Raw genomic sequence first — 22,111 nt, forward strand, 5'->3', positions numbered from 1 at the left:
ATTCTGGTACAGCTGGTTAAGCTGTGTTTACCTTTCTTTTGATCCTCTGCCTACGAGCTTGTCTCAAGAGGGACCCTTCTTTTGTAGGGTTGTGCCTTACCCAATGTGGGGTATTTGTTGGCCATCATATTGCTACTCTTCTTTGCCCAGGAACTTTGGTGCAGGTTGACTCTTCCTACTGTTGTAGGATGTCTCCTCTGGTGAGTTCCATAGGATTGGTTTCTCGCCAAGGGTTACCATTGGTTGTCTACGGTTGGTCCGTAATACATCCCGCCTCCGTAGGGGGTTTTGTCACCCTGGTGTGTTTCTACAAACTCGCTGTGCACGTCTTGCCTGTCTAACGGTGGACATGCGCCCCGGGGGGGGGGGGGGAGCAGGTCTTCCCTGGAACGGTCTCTGGTTCCTTGCTTCTTGCAGGACACTGGGTCCGGTTTGTCCCTTCCTGTCCTGTGCATATTCCTAGTTCTCAAGGAGTGTCTCTGGTCTATGCCTTTCGGCCTCTGGATCTGTGCTCCACCCCTGATGTTCTGGGTGTGAGTTTTTACTCTCATTATGACACAGGTGCTTCTTTAGGTGGCATTACTATGTGTGTATTCTTCTCGACATTCTCCATTTTGGTAGATGCTGTCTGTCTTTGGCGGTGTAGGCTTTGGCGCCAGGCTTCTGTCTGTGCCTTCTTTCTATCCTTTATGGACAGTCTTGTGGTCTATGTTTCCGCTGTCTCACAGGAGACCATGATTCTTCCCCCTCGGGGCCTGCTATTTTTCTGCATTCTTAACTGTTATGCAGCACACCAGTGCCGTGGTGCCGCTTGCATTATTCCACTATTTAGGATTTAGTCACTCCACGTACGCGTGTCAATATTCCTGTTTCTTGTCTGTATATCGTGGAATCTACATGCCACTGGGGTGCTCGCGCATGCTAAGTCTTTTTTGCCTTAGTGCCAGACATTCTTGCTTACTCTTTCCATCATGATAGTGTCCTCTGTGTGTTTAATAGCCTTGCAGACTGCATGCCTACCTCCTGAGCTTTTGACCAAATGGTGGGTCCTCTGTCTCTGTTGCCACTAGGCTCTCGGCTCGGCCCTGCCACTGTTGTCACATGTCCTAGGCAGTACACATGAAGGTGTTTTTTCATCCACCCACGGGCCTCATGCTGCGGCTCCGGTTCTTGGGCCTACAGTCCCGACTGTCCCATTTCTTGTGGCTTCCACTGTGGTGTGTGTTCAGGCGGTATGCTCTACTGTTGTCATGTTGTTTTGACCCTTGGTACTTCGTTCCTCTTGGGTTATAGAGACCAATGCATGGATCCTTCTTTGAAGGTCTCGCTGCATTGTTTTTTACGTTGGTACAGAACTTTCTAGTTCTGTTTTTCTTTAGTCTATGTCTGGGCGTGAGAGGTCTCATACCGACCATTATCGGATTTGGTGTCTTTACCATCCCTTGTTCATGCTCCTTAAGGTGGGTCATGGGTCTGATGCCTGTTGTCCTGGCATTGCGGTTTCCACCGTTTTTTCGTCAGCCTCTTGACGAATATGTTCTCTTGGAACTTGGTGTTTGTTTCGCAGACCCTCCTCCTATGGGGTATGGCTTTGGTATCTATTCAATGTTAAGGAATCTGAAGCTAGATATCTCTATCAGATGGAAGAGTTACTTACCTTCGGTAACAATATATCTGGTAGAGACACGTCTAGCCGCAGATTCCTTAACGCCCTCCCATCCTCCCCACTCTGCGAAGACCTTTTCATATGGTGTCTTTCCACCAAGCCTCCCTCTTTCTGGTGGCCTTGGTCTTCCGGGGGTGTGCTCTCACACATCACTGTGGGGTTGGGTGTGTTGTTCTACATAGGGCCCTTCGGACTATCTTCCGTCCTAGTGTTTGGTTGGTGGCGTGCTCTCGCACCTTTCTTTGGCAGCTTTCGCGCCCTTTGGCTCTCCACTCCGTCCACGTTTTAAGGTGGTTTTGGTCTATAATTTTTACTACCTTCTCATGTTTTTCCTCCTGTGCTACTCGCATGGAGTTATTCTGTTTTTAATCTCCTCCCACCACCCACACATATGCCGCCTCCTTTCTCTGGCAATCGGTTGGGTTGGGTTCTCTTGATGCTACAGTTCTTCAATCTCTAGAGTATGTGTGTGGTAAACTTTCTAGTGGTCGTTCAATTCTAGTCCCTTGTCTTGCAACATGTTGCTTCAATATTGTGTTTTTTTAATTTCCCTTCTGTGGTGACAAGCTGTGCCTCGCTTGTCATATCTTTTGTGTCGCTGTTGTTGCCCCCTCGAGGTGGGGCATGGCTTGGCAATCTGTTGGGCCCTTGCTCGCAGCAAGTACTCTCTGAGCTCCCTTCAGCCCCTCCGGGACTGGGTGCTTTTTCAGTGATTTTATTCTTTTTTAACACATACTGTTCCTGTGCTATCGTAGTTTTTTGCATGGCTCCACGTTGTGGCGCGGAAAAGTTTCCTATAAAAAACTGACAACAGCACGCCGGGAGGGGCTTATATGGCTCTATTGGTGTCACTTCCGTGGACGACGCCCAGCGACGCCACCTCCCGGCGTGCACAGGTATTGCTGGGGAAAAAAGATTTTCCGGATCCAGTCTGACGACTGGGGAGATATTCTAAGTTAAGGAATCTGCGGATAGACTGTGTCTCTACCAAATATATCGTTACCGAAGGTAAGTAACTCTTCCGTCGATAGAAAGCATCATCCGACTGCCCGATGGAGTATGTACTGTCTGAGGAAGGACAATACACCACCCACCCTATTTAAGCGGGACCATGAAATACCTTTTTCCCCAGCACGACACTGCCAGGAATAACATTGTGGTGCGGGACAGAAGAAAATAATTATGACCCCCCCTAAACCCTAGGAGAAAACCAGCGGGATAGGGGGTCAAAATGTTTATGTCATATTGTTTATGGAGGTCATAATGTTTTTGCTTTTCTGAAACAAACTTCCTCTTTGTATTCATTGAACTCATACAATTCAAACCTGTCAATTTTAGGTAACTTTCCTAGATACAAGGCTCTATGTAGAACAAGGAATGATCCAAACCACACTCCACAGAGACATTATCCAACTCATTCCTACATGCTGACACGTTTCACAAAGAAGCTATAAAGTGGAGTACCCCCCATGGAAAAATTTCAGAATTAAAAGTAACTGCTCCGTAGAAGGGAAATTATAAAACACTGAACACTATTAGAAGCCTTGAAGCAAGAAAATACACCAAGAAAATGATCCAGAATGTTTTGAATAAAGCTGCAGCAAAAGACAGATAGTTTTAAAGATGCAAAATAAACAGAGGGGTGAAACAGTTGATGGCAAAATCAGAATGATATGCCACATTCACGGAAAGCCAAAAATTAAATAAGGACCTTGATTAAACATTGGGGATCTTGAAAAGTGATTCATTCATCTTTAGCATATTGGGGTGCACCAGTAATAACATACAGGAGAGCTAAAAGCTTGAAGGGCAATGTAAACCACAGTCATTTTTAAGTTAAAAATGATCAACTTTATTATTAAAGAAAGGATTTGGGAAATGTACAAATTACAAAGGCTACAAAATAAGATGAAATAAAAAAACTGTTTGAAACACATGCAGGGCTTCCAAGAACCATCCATCAAACTGGATGTTATGCAAAAATTAAATTTGTGATATATGTCCCTGCTACCTGAAGTACTTAGACATAGCAAACTGCCATTTAATAAAAAGAATACTCGAAAACAAAATAGTAGTGAACAGAAATGATAAGAGTTTTGTTGTGGCAAAACCCATGGAGTAATGTCACACTAGGAATTGGTAAGCAATAAAGTACTAGGCTATTGACCAAACTAAAAAAACTGAAATAGACAGAGACAAGGAAAGGAAACTCTACCACCAGGAATCACGGTCTATCATTTTACTTAAGGCAATTGCCCCAAATGGACAATGAGAAAGAGCTCCATGTGCACTTAGACCAGGGAAAAAGTATCAAATGAGCTCTTTGTTTCAGATACACATTACTCTTCAACAACTCTTGCTTGGAAACTCACACATAGCGTCAAAGAAACTGATGAAAATGTGAGTACCCAATTGAAGCAATGATATTGAAGCAGAATGTGTCATGGTGATAGAAATCTAGATAACAAATACACGCACCCTTGGAAATATAGCAATGCACATAACAGCTTGCAGTATACACCATGTCTTGGAAATTAACAGGTTATAGATAAAGTCTATATAACCGAGGAGAGGCCATTATAGGCTAGGATGGTAGATCAAGTGTGAAACTGTCTTTGAGCTTTAATGAAACTCTCTTTGAGCTTTAACTCACAGAAGTTAAATATTAAATAAAGCATGTACATTGGGATGAAATTCTAAAGATGAACTATTGTACACTTCAGATAACAAAGTGTAAGTGCTAACAATTAGACAAATACCATTTAAAATTGAAAATATCTCCTGGGTACAATTGACAAATGAATGCTATGGTATTTATTTAACACAATTGGCACTTTGAGGTGAACATGTCGTTAAGCTGGAACATTTCCAAAGAATACTATGAAAAGAAAGGGGAAATGACATGCAACGCTGTGAATGAAGATAAACAGTGAAACAGCATTATTGTGTTATAACATGAAGACTCTGTGAGGTCAAAGCAGGTTGGGCTTTTTGTGTGATTTTCATAATAAATACACAATTGTCTGCTCAGTACTAGTAAAGTTCGTTTTAATTGCAACTTGTTGGTATATGTTAATTATGGACTGATTTTCCTAGAGAGAGAAGAAAGATATTTAAAAAAAAATTAAATATATTTTATGTTACTTTGTAAAATGTAATGATGCACATATTTTATGGTATTAAATTACATTTGTTAACAGTTTTAAGACTCTAACAGTTATTGTAGTTTATTAAAAACATAACTTAACACCACATTTGTTACAAATGAAATTAAAAATGTGAGAGGTGAGGGTAAGCTATTTTAATTTTAAAGTATTGTCTAAAAAGTAATATTTACAAATGTGTCAATATATTTAAATTAATTTAAAAGATAAAACACATTTTGGAGTAGTCTGTTGTGTCTTTTGCATTAAGTAGACATTGGTTAATATTATTATTATTATTTTTTTTTTTTAAGACCTTTATTGTACCATAATGCAAGAACACAGCATCAGGCCTACAACCCAATAAGGGCCGGCCGCAAAGTAGTCAAAGGCATATACATCCAAGCAGCGTTACACAGCCTTTCAGCCAATAACCAATGGTCTGGCGGCGTAACCACATCAAAATAATATATCCGTATCCTGCATATCTAATATAGAAGATACAAACAGTCTTAGTTTTGTACAAACGATAGAAACAACCGTATTATTGAACACCCCCAGGGTTTTGAGCAGGACAGTGAACAGTGTGAAATAGAACAGTGGACAGCTAGGTTGAGGAATACGTCGACGTCCGGTATATTTCTGGTGTGGCATCAGTCTCATTCCGTACAATGACGAAATGCCTAAGGTAAGGAAATAGCATAATACAAGGGCATGAATGCGGGATTGAGTGGTACCAGAGTCCAGCATGTCAGCGTTACGCCACACAATAATACAGGCGTGACAAGTACCACCCTAACAACAAGGTAGAGGGCTTCACTCAAGCCTACAGTGGCTGGATAGCAACAACCAGGCATTGCAAAGAGAGGTAGCGTGGCTCATCAGTGAGTTTGGACAGTATATAGGCAGTGTATGGGCCCCAAACATCGCGTGGGCGCGAGGCAGAAGGGAGTTCCTCATAATAGCAAGTCATCTGATCACGGCAATACGCCAAGTCTTGTAACCAGGTTTTAACATCGGGTGCCCGCCTTCCATTCCAACAAACTGCCACTCTGCGCTTGGCAATCTGCAACGCTAAGATCACAAATCATCTCATTCCCACCGGTACACCAGAGGCCATACCAAGCAAACATATGCGCGGGTCGTTCGCAATCTCCACTGATGTAATTTCAGATAACGATGCCGTCACATCCGTCCAAAACTCAAATGCACGCGCGCACCCCCATGCCAAGTGCATAAAATCAGCTTCATCCATCCCACATCGCGAGCAGACAGCCGAATCACGGAGATCATACTTGGCCAGTTGTGCCGGTGTATAGTACCATTGCTGCAAAAATTTATAGTGTATGAGTCAAAAATTACCATTAGCTGCGAAGTTGCCAGTCATAGAACAGCATTCGGGCCATTCATCATCCGTCAGAGGTTCAGGCAAACATGCATCCCACCTGGTTCTCGCAGCCGCACTTACTCCTCCCTCATCCTCCTGTGACGCGCGGTACAACCTTGAGACTAATTTCACCCGATTAGTCGTCGTATATAGCAACTGTAGTGCACCCAGCACAGGTGGCTCTGCAGGGAAAGAGGAATATAAATCGCGTACCGCAGCCCGCAACCGGACATAAATAAAAGTAGCCATGGTCCCATGAGCCACCCGTTCCAATTTTGTAAAGGAAGAAACTGGGCAGCCGGAAAAGTATCTCCCATGGTGTGCACCCCAGCACCTTGCAACAGCTGCAAAGCCCCCACTTCGCTCGACACTGAGATATCAGCATGATGCAGCAAGGGCATGGCTGGCGCATACAGCGGTAGCCTGTTTGAACGTTTGCCCAGCTCCCTCCAAGCTTTAGAAGTACATTGCACCGTGTCCACTTCACCCTTCTCATACACCGAGTGCGCATTCACTATCATCGCCTTTAAGGGTAGCGGATACACTGCTCCTGCCTCAAGCGCCACATGAGGCGTATACGGTGGCGCCGAAATCCAGTAGGAGGCAAAATGCGTCTGAGCGCATAGATAGTACAACCGCATATCCGGTACAGCAAAACCGCCCAGTTCATAGGGCTTGGTCAGAGTGTCCCACTTCACACGTGGTTTCTTCCCCCCCACAGGCCAAAGTGATTAACAAAGACTGAAGCTGTGCAAAAAAGTGAGATGTCAGGGTAAGAGGAATATTAACTAAATAATACAGGAACTTAGGTAGGACCACCATTTTGATCAGAGCAACCCGGTCAGCAAAGGAGAGCGGCAGACAAATCCATCGGGCCACCTGATTTTCCAGTTTTGAAATAGCCACTCCATAATTAGCTCGGATTATCTCTTGGGTATCTCTGTGCACCCAGATCCTCAGGTATCTAACAGATTCCGTGGCCCACGCCAATGGGAATTCCAACGGGAATGGCTGCGTGACGTCCGTTAGAGGTATGGATTTATCCCAATTAATGGATAGACCAGAGAAGTGTTCAAATCGGATATATTCCCGAATTACACCTTCCAGATACCTAGCAGGTTCTCGCACATACAAGACCATGTTGTCTGCGTACATGGAAACCGCGAGTGACCGGGGATGAAAACGTAACGCTGAGGCCGCTTGTCTCTGCCGCAAAATATAGGCTAGGGGTTCTAAAACGATGGCAAACAATAAGGGCGAGAGTGGGCAACCCTGCCTCGTCCCTCTCTGTACAGAGAAGGGTGCTGACACACGACCATTAACCCTCACCCGTGCAATCGGATCTGTGTATAGCAGGGTGACCCAGGACGTGAAGACAAAGGGCACTCCCATGCGATGCAACACCGCTATCATATAACGCCAAGTAACGGAATCAAACGCTTTTGCAGCGTCTAGCAGCACTGCCACTGCAGCAAGTTCCGGTTTAAGTAGATGGAGAACCGCAAACAAAGCTCTCAGGTTATGTGTCGTGGAACAGAGGGGAGCAAATCCGGACTGGTCCGGCAGCACCATAATGGGTAATATCAGACGTAGACGCGTTGCGAGCACTTTGGCGAGAATCTTTACATCCGTATTCATCAGAGACAGAGGGCGATAGGACTCACATTGATCCTGTGGCTTACCTGGCTTCGGAAGGGCCATCAGTAGAGCCTCTCGCATCGTCGCTGGAAGCCATCCCTGCTCTAAGGCCTCTTCCAGGACTGTCGCCAGATGGGGCAAAAGTAAGTCCACATACTCCTTATAAAATTCAGACGGCAAACCATCCGTGCCTGCCGCTTTGCCGTTCGGTAGAGCCGCAATCGCATCCCTGAGCTCCCCCTCCGTGATGTGATGCATTGAGAAATCTTGTTGCCCTTTGGACAGCCAGATCAACGCGATGTCCTCCAAATATTGCGCTATCTCATCCTCCCCAGCCGTCTCCCTATGCCCGTGCATTTGCTCATAATAGTGCACAAAACAATTTAATATGCCATCCGCATCCGTCACAGTAGTATCCCCATCCTTAATTTCCTGTACTCCGCAGTGCCTGGCCCAGGGTTCCCTGATTCTATCTGCCAGCCCTCTCCCCGGACGTCCACCCTCTCCATAATACCGTGCCCTAGTGCGCTTGGATAAAAATGTAACCTCCTGCTCGGCCAATTCGTTATACTCAGTAACCTTCGACCGTATTGCAGCCAGTAGGGATTCGGCCGGTTGCAGCTCAAGTTGCCGTTCCAGGCTAGTCAGCTCATGCTCCAGTTGTTCATGGAGTCCCTCAACGATTTGAGCACACCTGCCTGCAAACCGATACACTCCCCACGCACCGTCACCTTGAAGGCCTCCCAGACAGTACACATGTCATTCACAGAGCCAACATTCCTGACAAAATATTCCTCGATCATGTCTCTTACGCTTTCACGCATCACCTGATCTGATAAGGCCCCAGGTGGCAAGCGCCACGAAAAAGGCGCAGGAGTATGCAATGGCATCCATACCTCCATAAGCACAGGTGCATGATCCGACAACGTGCAAGGCAAATGCTCCACCCTCATCATCCAACCGCTTACATCTTTCGTCACAAACCAGTAATCCAGACGCGACCAGGTATCATGCGCCGATGTGTAACAGGTACCCTCTTTTGCCCCCGGATGTCCCAGACGCCACACATCCACCAAGCCAAGACCATGCATACCGTCCCGCACCGCTCCAACTGCTCTCTTAGCTGTGTAATGTCGGTCATCCTTTCTATCTAGCGCGCCATCCAACGTCACATTCATATCCCCGCCACACACAATTGCCGAGGGAGGTAGAGCATACACTTTGTTCCATAGGGTAACATAAAACTCAGGGTCATCAATATTCGGACCATAAACATTGACCATTGTGATGAGCCTACCACATAGTTTGCCATGTAGAATAATATAGCGACCTTCTGTATCAATGTCCTCGTGGAGAGTCACAAACGGTACGTTCTTCTTAATCAGTATCATGACCCCACGAGCATAAGAGGAGTATGTTGTCGCCAACCTAGTGCCCGCCCCTTGCCTGGCCACTGTCTCTGCTGCCCGTCCTTGAAGGTGAGTTTCCTGAAGGAAGACCACCTGCACTCCATGCCTGTTCAAGTATGCCAGTACCTGCCTGGTCTTTTGTGGTCGGTTCAGCCCCCGAACATTCCAGGTGACCCAAGTAACCCTGCCTCCCCTATCCAGACGTCCCTCCAGTATTTATTCCCTTAAACAGAGCTATCAAATCCACCTTCCAATTCCTAACACTGAGCTTACAGCGCCAAATCAAAGAGGTACATGCAGTAGCCCCCATGAGGACCAAAAAGTATGTTAGCCAGAAGGCCTCAATCCCACAGTCCACCCCTTCAAACCCCTACCCATTGTAGCTGTAGCTCCAACCCAACCCTGAATTCCCCGCACCTCCCCCACCAACCCCCCACCCACTTCAGCTCCCCCAACCTGCCAAAGCCGTCTCCAACCCCCCAAACTCCCCATCCCCAACCCAACACCAAATCGATTGTGGGGTACTCCCATATGTGGGGGCAAAGAGGCGTGGAACTCCCGTGAATGTAAAAACGGGAGATGACTAAGCCCCAAGTATGGACAACCCACCTCTACCACCATATGTCTATGTATCACCACAGCCGTGTCTTCAAAACCTCCCGGACGTAGAGGCCATGCGCCACGCAGCCAGCAACACATTATCACTTCAATCCCACAAAGGCATACAATCACAATTTCAAACTTTGGTTCTCATAACATATTATCTCAACAGTGCACATTCTCTGCAGCACCATCTCAACGTCACATAATCAGAATAGCACAAACCTAAACTGTGGGTCTCCGAGGGCATTAACGCCAGCTGTGCATAAGTTCTGCAACATTATCATAATAGCACATAAGTATTTATAGCATAATTTCCAACTGTGAGTCTCACAAGGCCATAACCCCAGCAGTGCAGAAGACTCGTAATGGCCCAGTGCAAGCAAAAATCAACAGTACAGTGAAGAACAACAGCACTCATTCCACAATGCCATCACAACAACATGGAAGTATAATATCATAGTCTCAAATTGAGGGCCGTATAAGAAATCATCCCCAACAGTGCATAAGCTTCGCAATACCATCAGCAGTGCACAGCAGCATAATATCACAATTTCACCTTTAAAACGTACAAAGCCACAACCCCAACAGTGCATAAGCCGTGTAATGATCCAGCGCAAGTAAGGTGAGTAGTACAGTGAAGGGAAGCAGTTAACGTCAAACTTTGGTTCTCAGAGGGCATGAACTCAACAGTGCGTTCACTCTTTAACACCATCACCACGACATGAAAGTATAATATCATAGTCTCAAACTGAGGGTCACATAAGAAATTATCCCCAACAGTGCCGAAGGTCCGCAATACCATCAGTAGTGCACATAAGCATTAGAGCACAATTACAATTTTGAATCTTACAAAGCCACAACTCCAACAGTGCATAAGTCATGTAATGTTCCAGTGCAAGTAAGGTGAGTAGTACAGTGAAGGTAAGCAGTTCCAACTTGAAAAGGTTCCGGAGATCGTCAGACAATGCGGTATGCTCAGGAGTACAGTCAGTTGTCTTCATTCAGCTCACCATCTCCCTCCTGCGCCACAGCAGAGTCGCGCTTGAGCTGCTTCTGTTTTTTAGCATAATCCATGGCAGCTTTCGGTGACGTGAAAATGTTATTATCCGATGGCGCTCCTATCCGCAGCCGAGCAGGATACAACATGGCATACGGTATGTCCTCTGCCCGGAGGAGTTGTTTCACCCCATTGAATTCTTTCCGCGCTGTTTGCACAGCCACAGTAAAATCAGGGAAAAACTCCAATTTGCTACCTTGGTAATCTATGGTGCCCTTTTCATGTGCCAAGCGTAGCAGTACATCTCTGTCTTTGTAGTTTAGGATACGAGCAATGATGGGGCGGGGCGGCGCACCAGGTACTGGCCGTTTCGCTAAGGAGCGGTGCGCACGTTCAACAATGAACACTCAAGACAGTTGGTCAGACCCAAATATTTCCACAAATAATCGCTCCATAAAGTCTTCCATCCTGCCAACATTCGTGGACTCCGGCAGCCCCGTGACGCGGATGTTGTTGCGTCGGGACCGCCCCTCCAACTCCTCATTTTTAGCCTGGATAACTGCCAACACCCGCTCCATGCTAAATACTTTATCAGTCACAGTGGCGAGACCATCCTCCGTAGCTGACACCCTCTGCTACACCTCACCTATCCTCTCGTTCTGCCTGTCAAACTGCGTGGACATGTGATCCAGTCTGTGGTTCACTGCCTCCATGTTTCCCTCAATAGACTGCAATGTTTTCTGCATAGCTATGAGTGTGGCCTCCAAATTCGGCGCGCCCCCCGGTGCTCCCGCAGTCTCAGCGTCGGATGGAGCTTGTGAAGAGGACATTGCAGTCTTGCGCGCATCAAAATTGAGCTTTGGTTGGTTCCGCTCAGGTCTGCCCATGTCGCCAACAGTCTAGGAAAAACTAAAGCCAAATGTATCCGGGCCACTGTAATGGCGACAGAACTGGTAGTTGAAAGTCAATGCCAAGCAGCTAGAGACAGAGCGCCACGTGCTGGAATGCTATAGCGCAAGGGGAGAGATGGCACACCTCCAGAGCTAGTTACCAGAAGTCTGAAGTAACAGTCGGCCCTAGTACCCTTTGTTAGCGAAGATCCCTACGCCGGGCGGTCACTCTCACAGGCCAATCAATGGCGACCAGGACTAGGCCCCAATGTCCTTCACTGCCCGGCCCCCATTCACCGGCAATGTCCAAATCATATCGTTCTTCAAGGGGCCCCTTAGCGCAGCCGATCGTGAGTGCATCAAGCTCAAGAGGGGCCGCACTCACCCAGCCGGCCAGCCGCTCCGGACCATCCTCCGCCCCCGCTGAGCGCAGCTCGCACGGCGCAGCCCAGTCCAGCCCAGCGCCGCCTCCGCAGCCCCGGCCTCCCCTAGGCCGCTGCCCCACCACCGCCACCAGCTCAGGCGGATGCCGCAACCCGTCACAGCCAGCCGGCACAGCTCCGGAGGACAGAGTCGCCACACGCCGTCAGAATAGTCTCCTGCTCCAATCCAGCAAGAACGGCAGCACCCTCACGCCTCCGGGGCACAGCTCCACTTGCCGCCAGACCGCTCCACCCACGCCAGGCTCCAGGCGGGTGCGGCAGTCACAGGCCAGCCCCGGGCGTCACGAGGCAGAGATCTCGGCAGGGGAACGACGCGACAATGTCCGCAGGGCTCCGACGACCGGGAACGGCTCAAAGCAGCACCGCAAGTTGTCAAATTCAAGCAGCCATCGAATGATTAGGTGGCAGAAGCAGGATGTGGCGGATTTTAAAAGGATGTGTGCTCAGTCTGGCAGAGCCTCACATAAGTGCGGCCATCTTGCCGTGCGCCCTCTAGCGCCCCTCATTGGTTAATATTATTTGTTGAAAATTATTTAGCATTTTTATTGTACTTTAAATTCATTTTATTTATTTTATTTTTTTAAATAAAAATAAACTTTATAAAATTTTTGAATACTTTCCATTAGGGAATTCTCTGTCTTGGTGTGCAGATCTCTACAAACAGTTGGAAAGTAACTAATAGTAATTTTACACTCACACATAAATTCAGATGCAGGAGACTCCACCCTCATTGAAGAGGGTGGAAACGTTTAAGTCTACACCTAGGTATAAATCACCACTTAGAAATGATTCATAGCAAAAAAGTGAACAGCTCAGTATCGGAGTAGATTTACCTTTGTGAATTGGGCCCTCATTTTTCATCCAGTACATTTAGCACCTAACATTTGCATGCGTACCATGCTTTGCCATACATCCTTTAGAAGTCGATGAAACAAATGCCACTACATTGGGAGATGAGAGCACCAGTTTGTGGTGTTACCTATATGAATAGTGAAAATTGTATTTATAATCACTAGTTATTTTGCGGTTAATTTGAATATCTGGTAACTGCACTTAAACTACAATACATGCACAACTTTATATCTGCTTGCCAAAACGGACACCCAGGTGATTATAGATTCATAGGGTGGTGTGAACCCAAATCTGTTGATTATTTTCTTTACTTCTATATTTGCTTGTATGCATACACAAAGGCAAAGCCATATTAAATATTATCTTTTGAAATATGATATAAAGAATGTAATCCATCCCATTATTTTCCAGCTATTGAATGTCACCCTTTAAATGTCTAAAATCGGAGATTGGTTTAAGAGCAGGAATGGATTTGCTTACGTGACATTGGTTTAACCTATTTCTTTCCATGTTTCCTAAAGGGATTTCTAGCTCCTGGTGAAATTGATCCTTTAAACAGAAGATTTTCAACAGCGTTCAAACCAGATGTTGTGGTGCAAGGTTTGTTTGTTTATTTATGTAGAGTGTTTAGAATCAATTGTGAATGCAATTTGTTTATGTATGTACATGTCAAGATAAACACACTGAGAAAAAGGGGTACGCATCTGCCTATGGTAATGAGTGGACTGCAATTATATGTACGCCAATTAGATGTTGCTGGTACTGGCAAAGCTCTGAATGTCCTGCAAATTATTTCAAGAAAGAGAACATTTTAAACAGTAAAATAATAAGGTGTGGAATAAAGGGAAGAGCCTGGAGTTAAATGCCTTATTAAAGACACACACAAATGTCAAGTGCGCTAACAGATGATGAATCAAAAATGAGATTGGATTGTAGCTGTATTCTTTGAGGCAAAATGCAATTGGAAAATACTAAAGAAAATAGAAAAGACAATATATAGAAAAAACTAACTGCAAACAATTGCATGAATGAATGGAAGGGTGGTGAAGGAATACAAGACAATGGTATTCAATAGGGAACCAGGAAGAGGCCATGAGCAAAGGTGTCACTAGGCAATTTTGCTGTGAATTTGCGCTGTTTAACTAAACCCCTGGGGTGGGCAGGACCTGGGGGGCACTGCGAAATGTTCCTTTTGGTGAGGATGCGCGTGGTCCCCCCTTCCTGAGCCTCAAGGTGGCTTCAAGGACCCTATCTTACGGTCCATATGTCAAATAAGGGGGGGGGCACACGGCCACCCTTCCCTCTTGATTTAATTTTTGCACGTAGGGGTTAGGGTCCCCAGGGCTTATTAAGGCTTGGGGGGTGCCCCCTCCCCTTAACACATATGTTTTGACCCTGGAGGATGAAATCCTGGGGCCACCATTGGCCCGGGGAGAGGACTGTGTGCCCCTTTCCTCTTAACATATATGTTTTGGCCCCAGGGGATGGGGACCCCGAGGCCACTGTTGGCTCAGGAACATTACAAAAAACAAAGGATTTTTTAAGAGCCACCCTATATTATGTCTGTTGATTTTGTAATATATATATATATATATATATATATATATATATTCACTGAAAAAACCATAGGTTTGACACCAGTTATAGTTAGCTGGAAATTTTACTCGCATAAAACCAATGAAATTCCCACGTTATAGTTAGTTGGACTCACTATAACTTGCGCGTGCAATGCACTGCTGATGACGTCACATATTACATCACTCATGACATGGTCAGTGACATCAGTCATGACATCACTGATGACACCATCCAGTGAATGTGTGTCTTTCTGAAAAATAAATATGTGTTATATATGTATATGTAAAAGTTGATGGAAGAATAAATGTTTAAATAAGTGTTTACATGGATGGTTTTAAAAAAAAAAAATTGAGTGGTTAACTGGTTTATTAAGTGTATCTTAGTGAATACATATATTAGAGAGTAATGTTTAAATATTTAAATATATGTATTAGTGTTTCACTTTGTGTATAAGTGACTGCATGGGTTGGTGAGTAGCTACATGTGTATGTATATGGGTTATTAGATGTTTTTCTTAGTATCAGTATGAGTGTTTGTATGGTTTGATGGGGGTATTACTTAGCACATACATGCATGAATGACTGACTCTCTCTTTGTATGTGTTTTGAAGACAGCATATGTGCAGGACTGTATGGGTGGATGAGTGTGTATATGTGTGTGTTAGTGAGTTAATGACTGTCTCACTAGTGTCTTTATCAGTAACTACATATGTTTTAATCTAGTATATGTGAATATTGATGTATATAAGTGAGTATATGTGAGAGTGAGGGATTGTAAGAGTTCCTGTTTAAATTAGTATGTGTTTCTATCAGTGATTGTTTAAAAGAGTAAGTATGTGTAAGTTTCCTTAGAAGTAAAGTGGTAGTGTGTGTATAGCTGTATATGCAAATAAATGGATGTTTAATAGTTTATTTACATGTGTGAGTATGTGTGAGAGTATCTTTTGGATGACTGTCGGTGTGTAAGAGGATGTATAGGTGTATCACTACATATGATGAGTGAGTATATGTATGAGTGACTATATAGAACTGTTGGTGAATGAGTGGATGTGTATATAGATGGTGGAATTATTGAATTGGTTGTTGTAACTGGTATGGGTATCTCCATTTTTTTGAAAAATTTTGTTTCTATTTTTGAATATGTGTTTCAAGGGTTACATTACAGTGAAAGGAGGTCTGTCACTCTGTCACAAGGATGGTGTCATCAGTGATGTCATGAGTGATGTCACTGACCATGTCATGAGTGATGTAATATGTGACGTCATCAGCAGTGCATTGCACGCGCAAGTTATAGTGAGTCCAACTAACTATAACGTGGGAATTTCTATGGTTTTATGCGAGTAAAATTTCCAGCTAACTATAACTGGTGTGAAACCTATGGTTTTTTCAGTGAATTTCATAGGTTTTTTAAATGCTAATTCCTAACTATAACTGGTGTGAAACCTATGGTTTTTTCAGTGAATTTCATAGGTTTTTTATTAGCTAATTTCTATTTTATAATGAATCCTATATTGTATATTTATGTAATACTATTTGTATATATATATATATATATATATATATATATATATATATATATATATTTTTGTCCTGGAGCGCTCCCGGTGCGCGTACCGGTGAGCGTCCCGTTAGCGCTATTGCCGCGAACGAAAACATCATCGTGACGTATCGCGTAGCCGCAGATGCGTCTTATGACGCACAGCTTAAGCGCACCCGGAAGCGCCTACGTTCGCGCCGAGTGAGCGCCCCCGAAAGCGCCTACGTTCGCGCCACGTGAGCGCCCCCGGAAGCGCGCAGCGTAAGAGCGTCAAGTCATGTGACCTTAAAATAACTCTTTTCATTGGTTCCTAACTGTTTTTTTTTACAAAGAATGAAATCCCCACCCATTTACTTCACTTCTTCTTTCACTTTTGTGACTGCAAGACCTGCCTTTTTGCTGTCGGATCTTTGTGGGAATAAAATCTTGGATTATCATGGCTGCCAGACCATCCAGCAGTGAAGATGACTCCAATGAATTTCTTGATGAAGAGGCTCCTCAGCCGAAAATAAAAGAACACTTTATTTGGAAGTTTTTTTCCTATTCCTGATGACCAGAAGAAAGTAAATGCTCCAAAAGTGGAGTGCAGGATTTGTCACACTGTCCTGTCACTGGGTGACCCCACTAAGAAATATTCATTTGGTAACTCCACAATGATTCGCCATGTGGAGAGGAGGCACCCCCAGAATTTTGCCCGGGAAAGTGTCAGGGCTCTGGCACGAGAGGCCCCCAGTGATGGGGCCTCTACTTCAACCGGAGGACAAACTGCATCAGGGAGGGAGCAATCACAAGAGCAGATTCCCAACATCCAGCCTGCTTTTAATAAAGGCGTTAATAAATGCAGATATTGCGATAAGTTACTTTGCTATGGGGAACAAAGTGTTCTGCTCATGGTTCGAGCATTGGATAACCATCGCTGCCGTTTCCAGCCCTAATTTTGTTTTGTTTTTTTGCTCCTGTTGAGCAGTTTCCCATCCCCTGTTTTTGTTCTAAAAAAAGAAAAAAAGTTCTTTTCAGAACTACCTCCAATTCTCATCAAAGAGCTGTGTTCTTAAAAAAATGAAAAAGAGTAAGTGAAGTGGAGTGCATTGATAAACGAGAAGAAAATGAGTGAGAAAGCACAGAAAGGGACGAGAGGAGAAGGGAAGTGAAGTAGGGGGACTGAAAGAAGGTGAGTGTCTGACCTCACCTCATCTGCACCCTGTTACCATCAATTATACCCAATACATTGAGGCCTGTCCAGGGGGCACAGAGGAGGTGAGTCTTGTCCAAGGGTCAGAGGAGGTGAGTCCTCTCCACTGCACTCATGGACACAGGCCTCACCTCCTTTGCACCCCTGGACATACCTCACCTCATCTGCACAATCTACTTCCTAATCTGAAGTAACACAGGTGACATCATTGTGAAAGCTTCAAATATATTTATTTAATCATGCAGACACTATTTATTCCTTCTCAAAAATGTAAAAGCCATTTGTTTGCCCCAAAATCGTTTTTTAAATAACATGTAATAAACAGTGTGCAGATCCTATGTACAAGCATTCAATTTCACTAGTGAAACATTACTATTTTACAAAATACAATTCCTCTATCTTGCTAATGTTGATACCAAGCTTTATCAAAAAATATGACACAAACCAACAAGAAAGCTCAATCTGCTTCCTAATCTGAGGTAACACAGATGACATGATTGTGAAAGGTTCAAATATATTTATTTAATCATGCAGACCCATGGTACGCTCCCCGGTGCGCGTACCGGGCGCTCCCCCCGCGAAAATTGAATTTTTTTTTTTTTTTTATAGCCCCCACATCAAACCTAGGGGGTCAGGGGGTGTCTACCCTGCCCCCTTATGGTCATTTCCCCCTTTGCTTTTGCCACCTCTTGTGTCTCGATCCTACCGAGACACAAGATGGCGGCCGCTCCGGACTGTTTGGAATGTTGACAGACACCTGAGAGCCAATCCGCTTTCCGCTCGCGTACTCGCGTAGCGCGCCGGGTGCGCTCCCCGGTGCGCGTACCGGGGCGCGCATATAGAGATATATATTTTTTTGAACCTAAATTACTCAAAATCCTCTGGAGCACATAGCTTGAGACATAGCAAAGGCACATCGGGCTACCAGTCCCTACAATTTTGCCAAGTTTGGTGGGAATCCATTCAGCCGTTCGGGCTAAAAGTGAGTCCAACCGCCCTATGGAAATGAACATGGAGAAAACACGTTTTGGGACCCCCCTTTTATCTCGGCCCCCACTTGACGAATCCCCCCCAAACTTTCAGGGAAGGAGCAGAACGGAGCGGGCCATCTAATTTGAGAAAATTCGTCCACCGGCGCCAAAGTTATTCCCAATAGAATGTTGCAGATTTCCTATGGAAACTAGGTCCTAACTATAACTACCTACTGGCGACCGCCAGTAGGTAATATATATATATATATATATATATATATATATATATATATATATATATATATATATATATATATATATTGAGTATTTTGTAAATACTGGATTACTTCGTAGGTGCTTTCATGATAGTACCACTGTACTTTTCGTAAACAGCATTTCATTGCCTTACATCTCTGTCTACTGTAGAAAAAGGAAGTGTACACCTCTTATCCCCATTTCTAGTTAGATCTTCTGAGGTGAAGGTTGTACTCTTCCCCAGAGGGAAAACCTGTACTTGCAAGCCACCTTTTAGATTTTGCTGAATTGCAATGACTTACCAACAAGGTCCTATCCTGGTTAAGGAGGAAAAATAAGAGGTGGAGCGCAGGACACAAGAGAAGGAACAGGAGGTGGAGCACAGGAAGACGCTAAAGGATTCTGTTGTGTAGGAGTTTTTCTCCTTGCCAGCAGGCCGAAGAAGGTTACTGGGAAACTAGTCACCTGAAACCTTTGCAAGAAGTTAATTTCCCATTGCAACATCAACAGTACTCACTTGGTATGACGGGAATGAGGGAAAACCTGCAGGCTATTTATTCAACCAGGTTGGTGCAGGCCAAAAAAGATGTCATAAGGAGTTGGATGAGGCCTAAGCAGGAGCATTGGCAGCTGACATTTCTTCTGCTACTGCAAGACCTTCAACTTGTGTGTCCGCAGGACCTCCAGCACCACCAGCTGCATCTGTCCCTCCAGCACCACGTCAGCCACCACCCACTGCTGCTGGTACCGTGGTGGCAGTCTATCTGTTGAGGCAGAATAGACACATTGTGGAGCTGTATGGCAATACTGCAACATACTGTCCCCTGTGCCATACTGTGAGTGTTGCATGAGAGAGCGATCTCACCATACCCTGGTGGGAGCTTGTCATGGCCAGATTTTTTGGACTTTGTTGCCTTCCTGTTTTCTGTAAAAACCTTTTATTAGTTAGTCATGTTAACTTTTGAAAAAAAACTTCCAGAAAAATGTTCCCAAAAAAGAAGAAAAAGATTATTTTTAGCACTAAATAAATATCTAACAAAATAAAGAACTTGTACCTGTATTAACCATATTTTTTCAGGTAACAGAAATACAGCATTGTAATTAATATACCGGATAAAAGGTAATATTAAGATAAATTAAACATGTGCCTTATGGTAGCTTCATACTACGTGGTAACAGTGATATGTGATTGTATTTAGAGTGGAGTACACTGTTGTAGAGTGAAGTGACATGAAGTGGAGTTGAGAGTCATAGAGTGGATAGTCGTTGAATGGCATAGAATGAAAACAGTGTTGTAGAGTGGAGCGGTATCGAGTACAGTGGAGGAGAGTGTTGTACAGTGGCATGTCATACAGTGGAGTGTCATACAATGGACTGTTGTAGAGTGGAGTTTCGTAGACTACAGTAGATTGTTGTAGAGTGTGATAGAGTGGAATACAGTGCCATAGGCCATAGAGCGAGGTGCGTAGAGTACCGTATAGTGTCCTAGAATGAAGTGTCATAGAGTGGAGTGGTGTCGTAGAGTGTCTTAGAGTTGAGGGGAGTAAAGTGGAGTGACATAGAGTGGAGTGCCATCTCGTAGAGTGGAGAGGTGTGTCGTAGTGTTGAGTGGCGTATTGTAGAGCTGCGTATTGTAGAGTGTCGTAGAGTGCAGTTGAATGGAGTTCAGTGTCATAGAGTGGAGTGGCGTAGAGTGGAGTGGCTACCTTTTCATTTTGCCAGGGCTTTCATTAACCAAAAATATTGTGTTTCGTCATTTCCATGTACAGGGTATACTTTGAATGTGCTGATGTGGTATACATCCGCCCAATTTATCACTGTGTTTTTGTCCCTTATTACTTAAAAATGACTTATCCGATTCATATCAAATAACAACAAGCATTTGCAATGCAATAGGTCTCGCATTTACGCGAGTTTGAACTTTTGGCATTGTAAATGGCAATGCCTTTTATTTTGGTTTTTAAAACATAAAACAAAAGGCATTGTCATTTACAATGCCAATAGCTTAAACTCACCTAAATGCGAGACCTATTGCATTGCGAATACTTGTTTAGGACTTGTGCCCTGACAACAAGCAAGCAGGGCATCAACCTTTGGGTTCTCCATAGTGACCATAATGCAGTGGGCACCATCTCCTCTGAGTGGAAATAGAGGAGAGGGTGTGGCTTAAGGGCTAGGGCAGCCGACTTTGAAGCTGGGGAACGAGAATTGAGTCTGGCGGGACTCTTAAACATCCTGTGTTTCTGGGCAAATCACCTAATCTCCCCGTGCTTAAAAATGAATGTATCCATTTGTAATACAACTGTTGCTTATGTAAAGCACTCTAAAACCTTCGGGCCAAGTTTGCACTGTACCAAACTGCAACAAAAAAAAATGGACAATGCGGGAAGACATTCAATGACTCAAGGCGGGGAGAACGAGGAAGTGCTATCCGTTATGCAGTATTTACTGTGCCCCAATGAAGTGCTTCTACAAACCATTGCCTGCTTAACCACGAAGTGACGCATTCGCCGGCCCGTACGCGGGTTGCACCAACCCAACCTCACATTTGTAGGGTGCTTTGTCAACTACCGTTGCACTGACCAGACACGTCGTGAAAAGGAACTCAAAAATGTTGTTTTGTAGAAATGCTACGATCGTCTCCCCGTTGCCCAGACATGCCGGGCATTTAAAAAAAATATATATTTCAAACGGGTTCCACGCCAGACATGCAACAGGGGCTACGGAGTGGAAAAGATAAAAACACAGACCCTCAACGTGAACATGTTTACAGACGTCAGTCGCGGAGACTCTCAGCTGGCGAACTTGTCAGAGGCTCTTTAAATAGAAGATTTTAGAGGCCGCCATGCCACAGCGCCGGAGCGCACAGCCTGGAAACAACACGCACAACGCCCTTGCAGCCGGTGTCTGTAGGGCTACAACTGCAAGCATTCCGATTCAGTTGTGTTTCATTTGCCAATGCCTTCATGAATGTATTTCTGCCCAACTGAAAGGCGAAAGTTCTATCCATTAAAATAAAAAAAAAACGGAAGTGCCGAAGAGCGGTTGGTACAGTCCTCTTCAAGTTTTTTTGAAGAGTTCCGAGATGTGGCCAATGTCGTGGGAGGCAGAAGCGCCACCACAATCCTCCCTGGCAGTGGGTGTCCCTTCATAGCGCCGCTATACAAACGAGGCACCCCGCCTATCCCAGTGAGCGCCTTACCTGTCTGATATTTGCTGCGCCTCTCCAGGCTCCAGAGCCGCCTCGGCGGCCTCGTCCTCCAGTGAGAAAGACACCTTGGATGCGCGGTCGCAGTCTGCGGGGTGCGGGCCCTCCATGTTCTGGCGCAGAGTTAATTCCTCCCTCAGCCGCTGCCGGAGGAGCTGGAAGAGACTAGTCATTCCGAAAGCTTCAGTTCTCCTGACTCAGGAGGGCATTCTAGAAACTTATACAGCAACACCACCGAGATTTGCTTCGGACAGGCTCCCGTCCTCCCCTTCAGCGCAGCCCTGGGTCGGGCCTAGTGCAGTGTTGTTTGACCCGAGCTCTGCTTTCAACGCCCTGACTTTAA

At 45.0% G+C, this 22,111-nt stretch overlaps 1 protein-coding gene across 1 annotated transcript in view; it reads left to right on the forward strand.

Moving 5' to 3' along the window:
- The window catches only part of PHKA2 (phosphorylase kinase regulatory subunit alpha 2), a 779,558-nt gene that overhangs the window by 254,456 nt on the left and 502,991 nt on the right, over positions 1-22,111 (forward strand). The window contains exon 14 of the mRNA XM_078657648.1: positions 13,550-13,628. Within this exon, the coding sequence (XP_078513774.1) occupies positions 13,550-13,628 (79 nt within the window). The remainder of the gene's footprint in view (positions 1-13,549; positions 13,629-22,111) is intronic.

This window comes from Lissotriton helveticus, chromosome 8, assembly GCF_964261635.1.
Source record: "Lissotriton helveticus chromosome 8, aLisHel1.1, whole genome shotgun sequence".
Classification (NCBI taxonomy): Eukaryota; Metazoa; Chordata; class Amphibia; order Caudata; family Salamandridae; genus Lissotriton; species Lissotriton helveticus.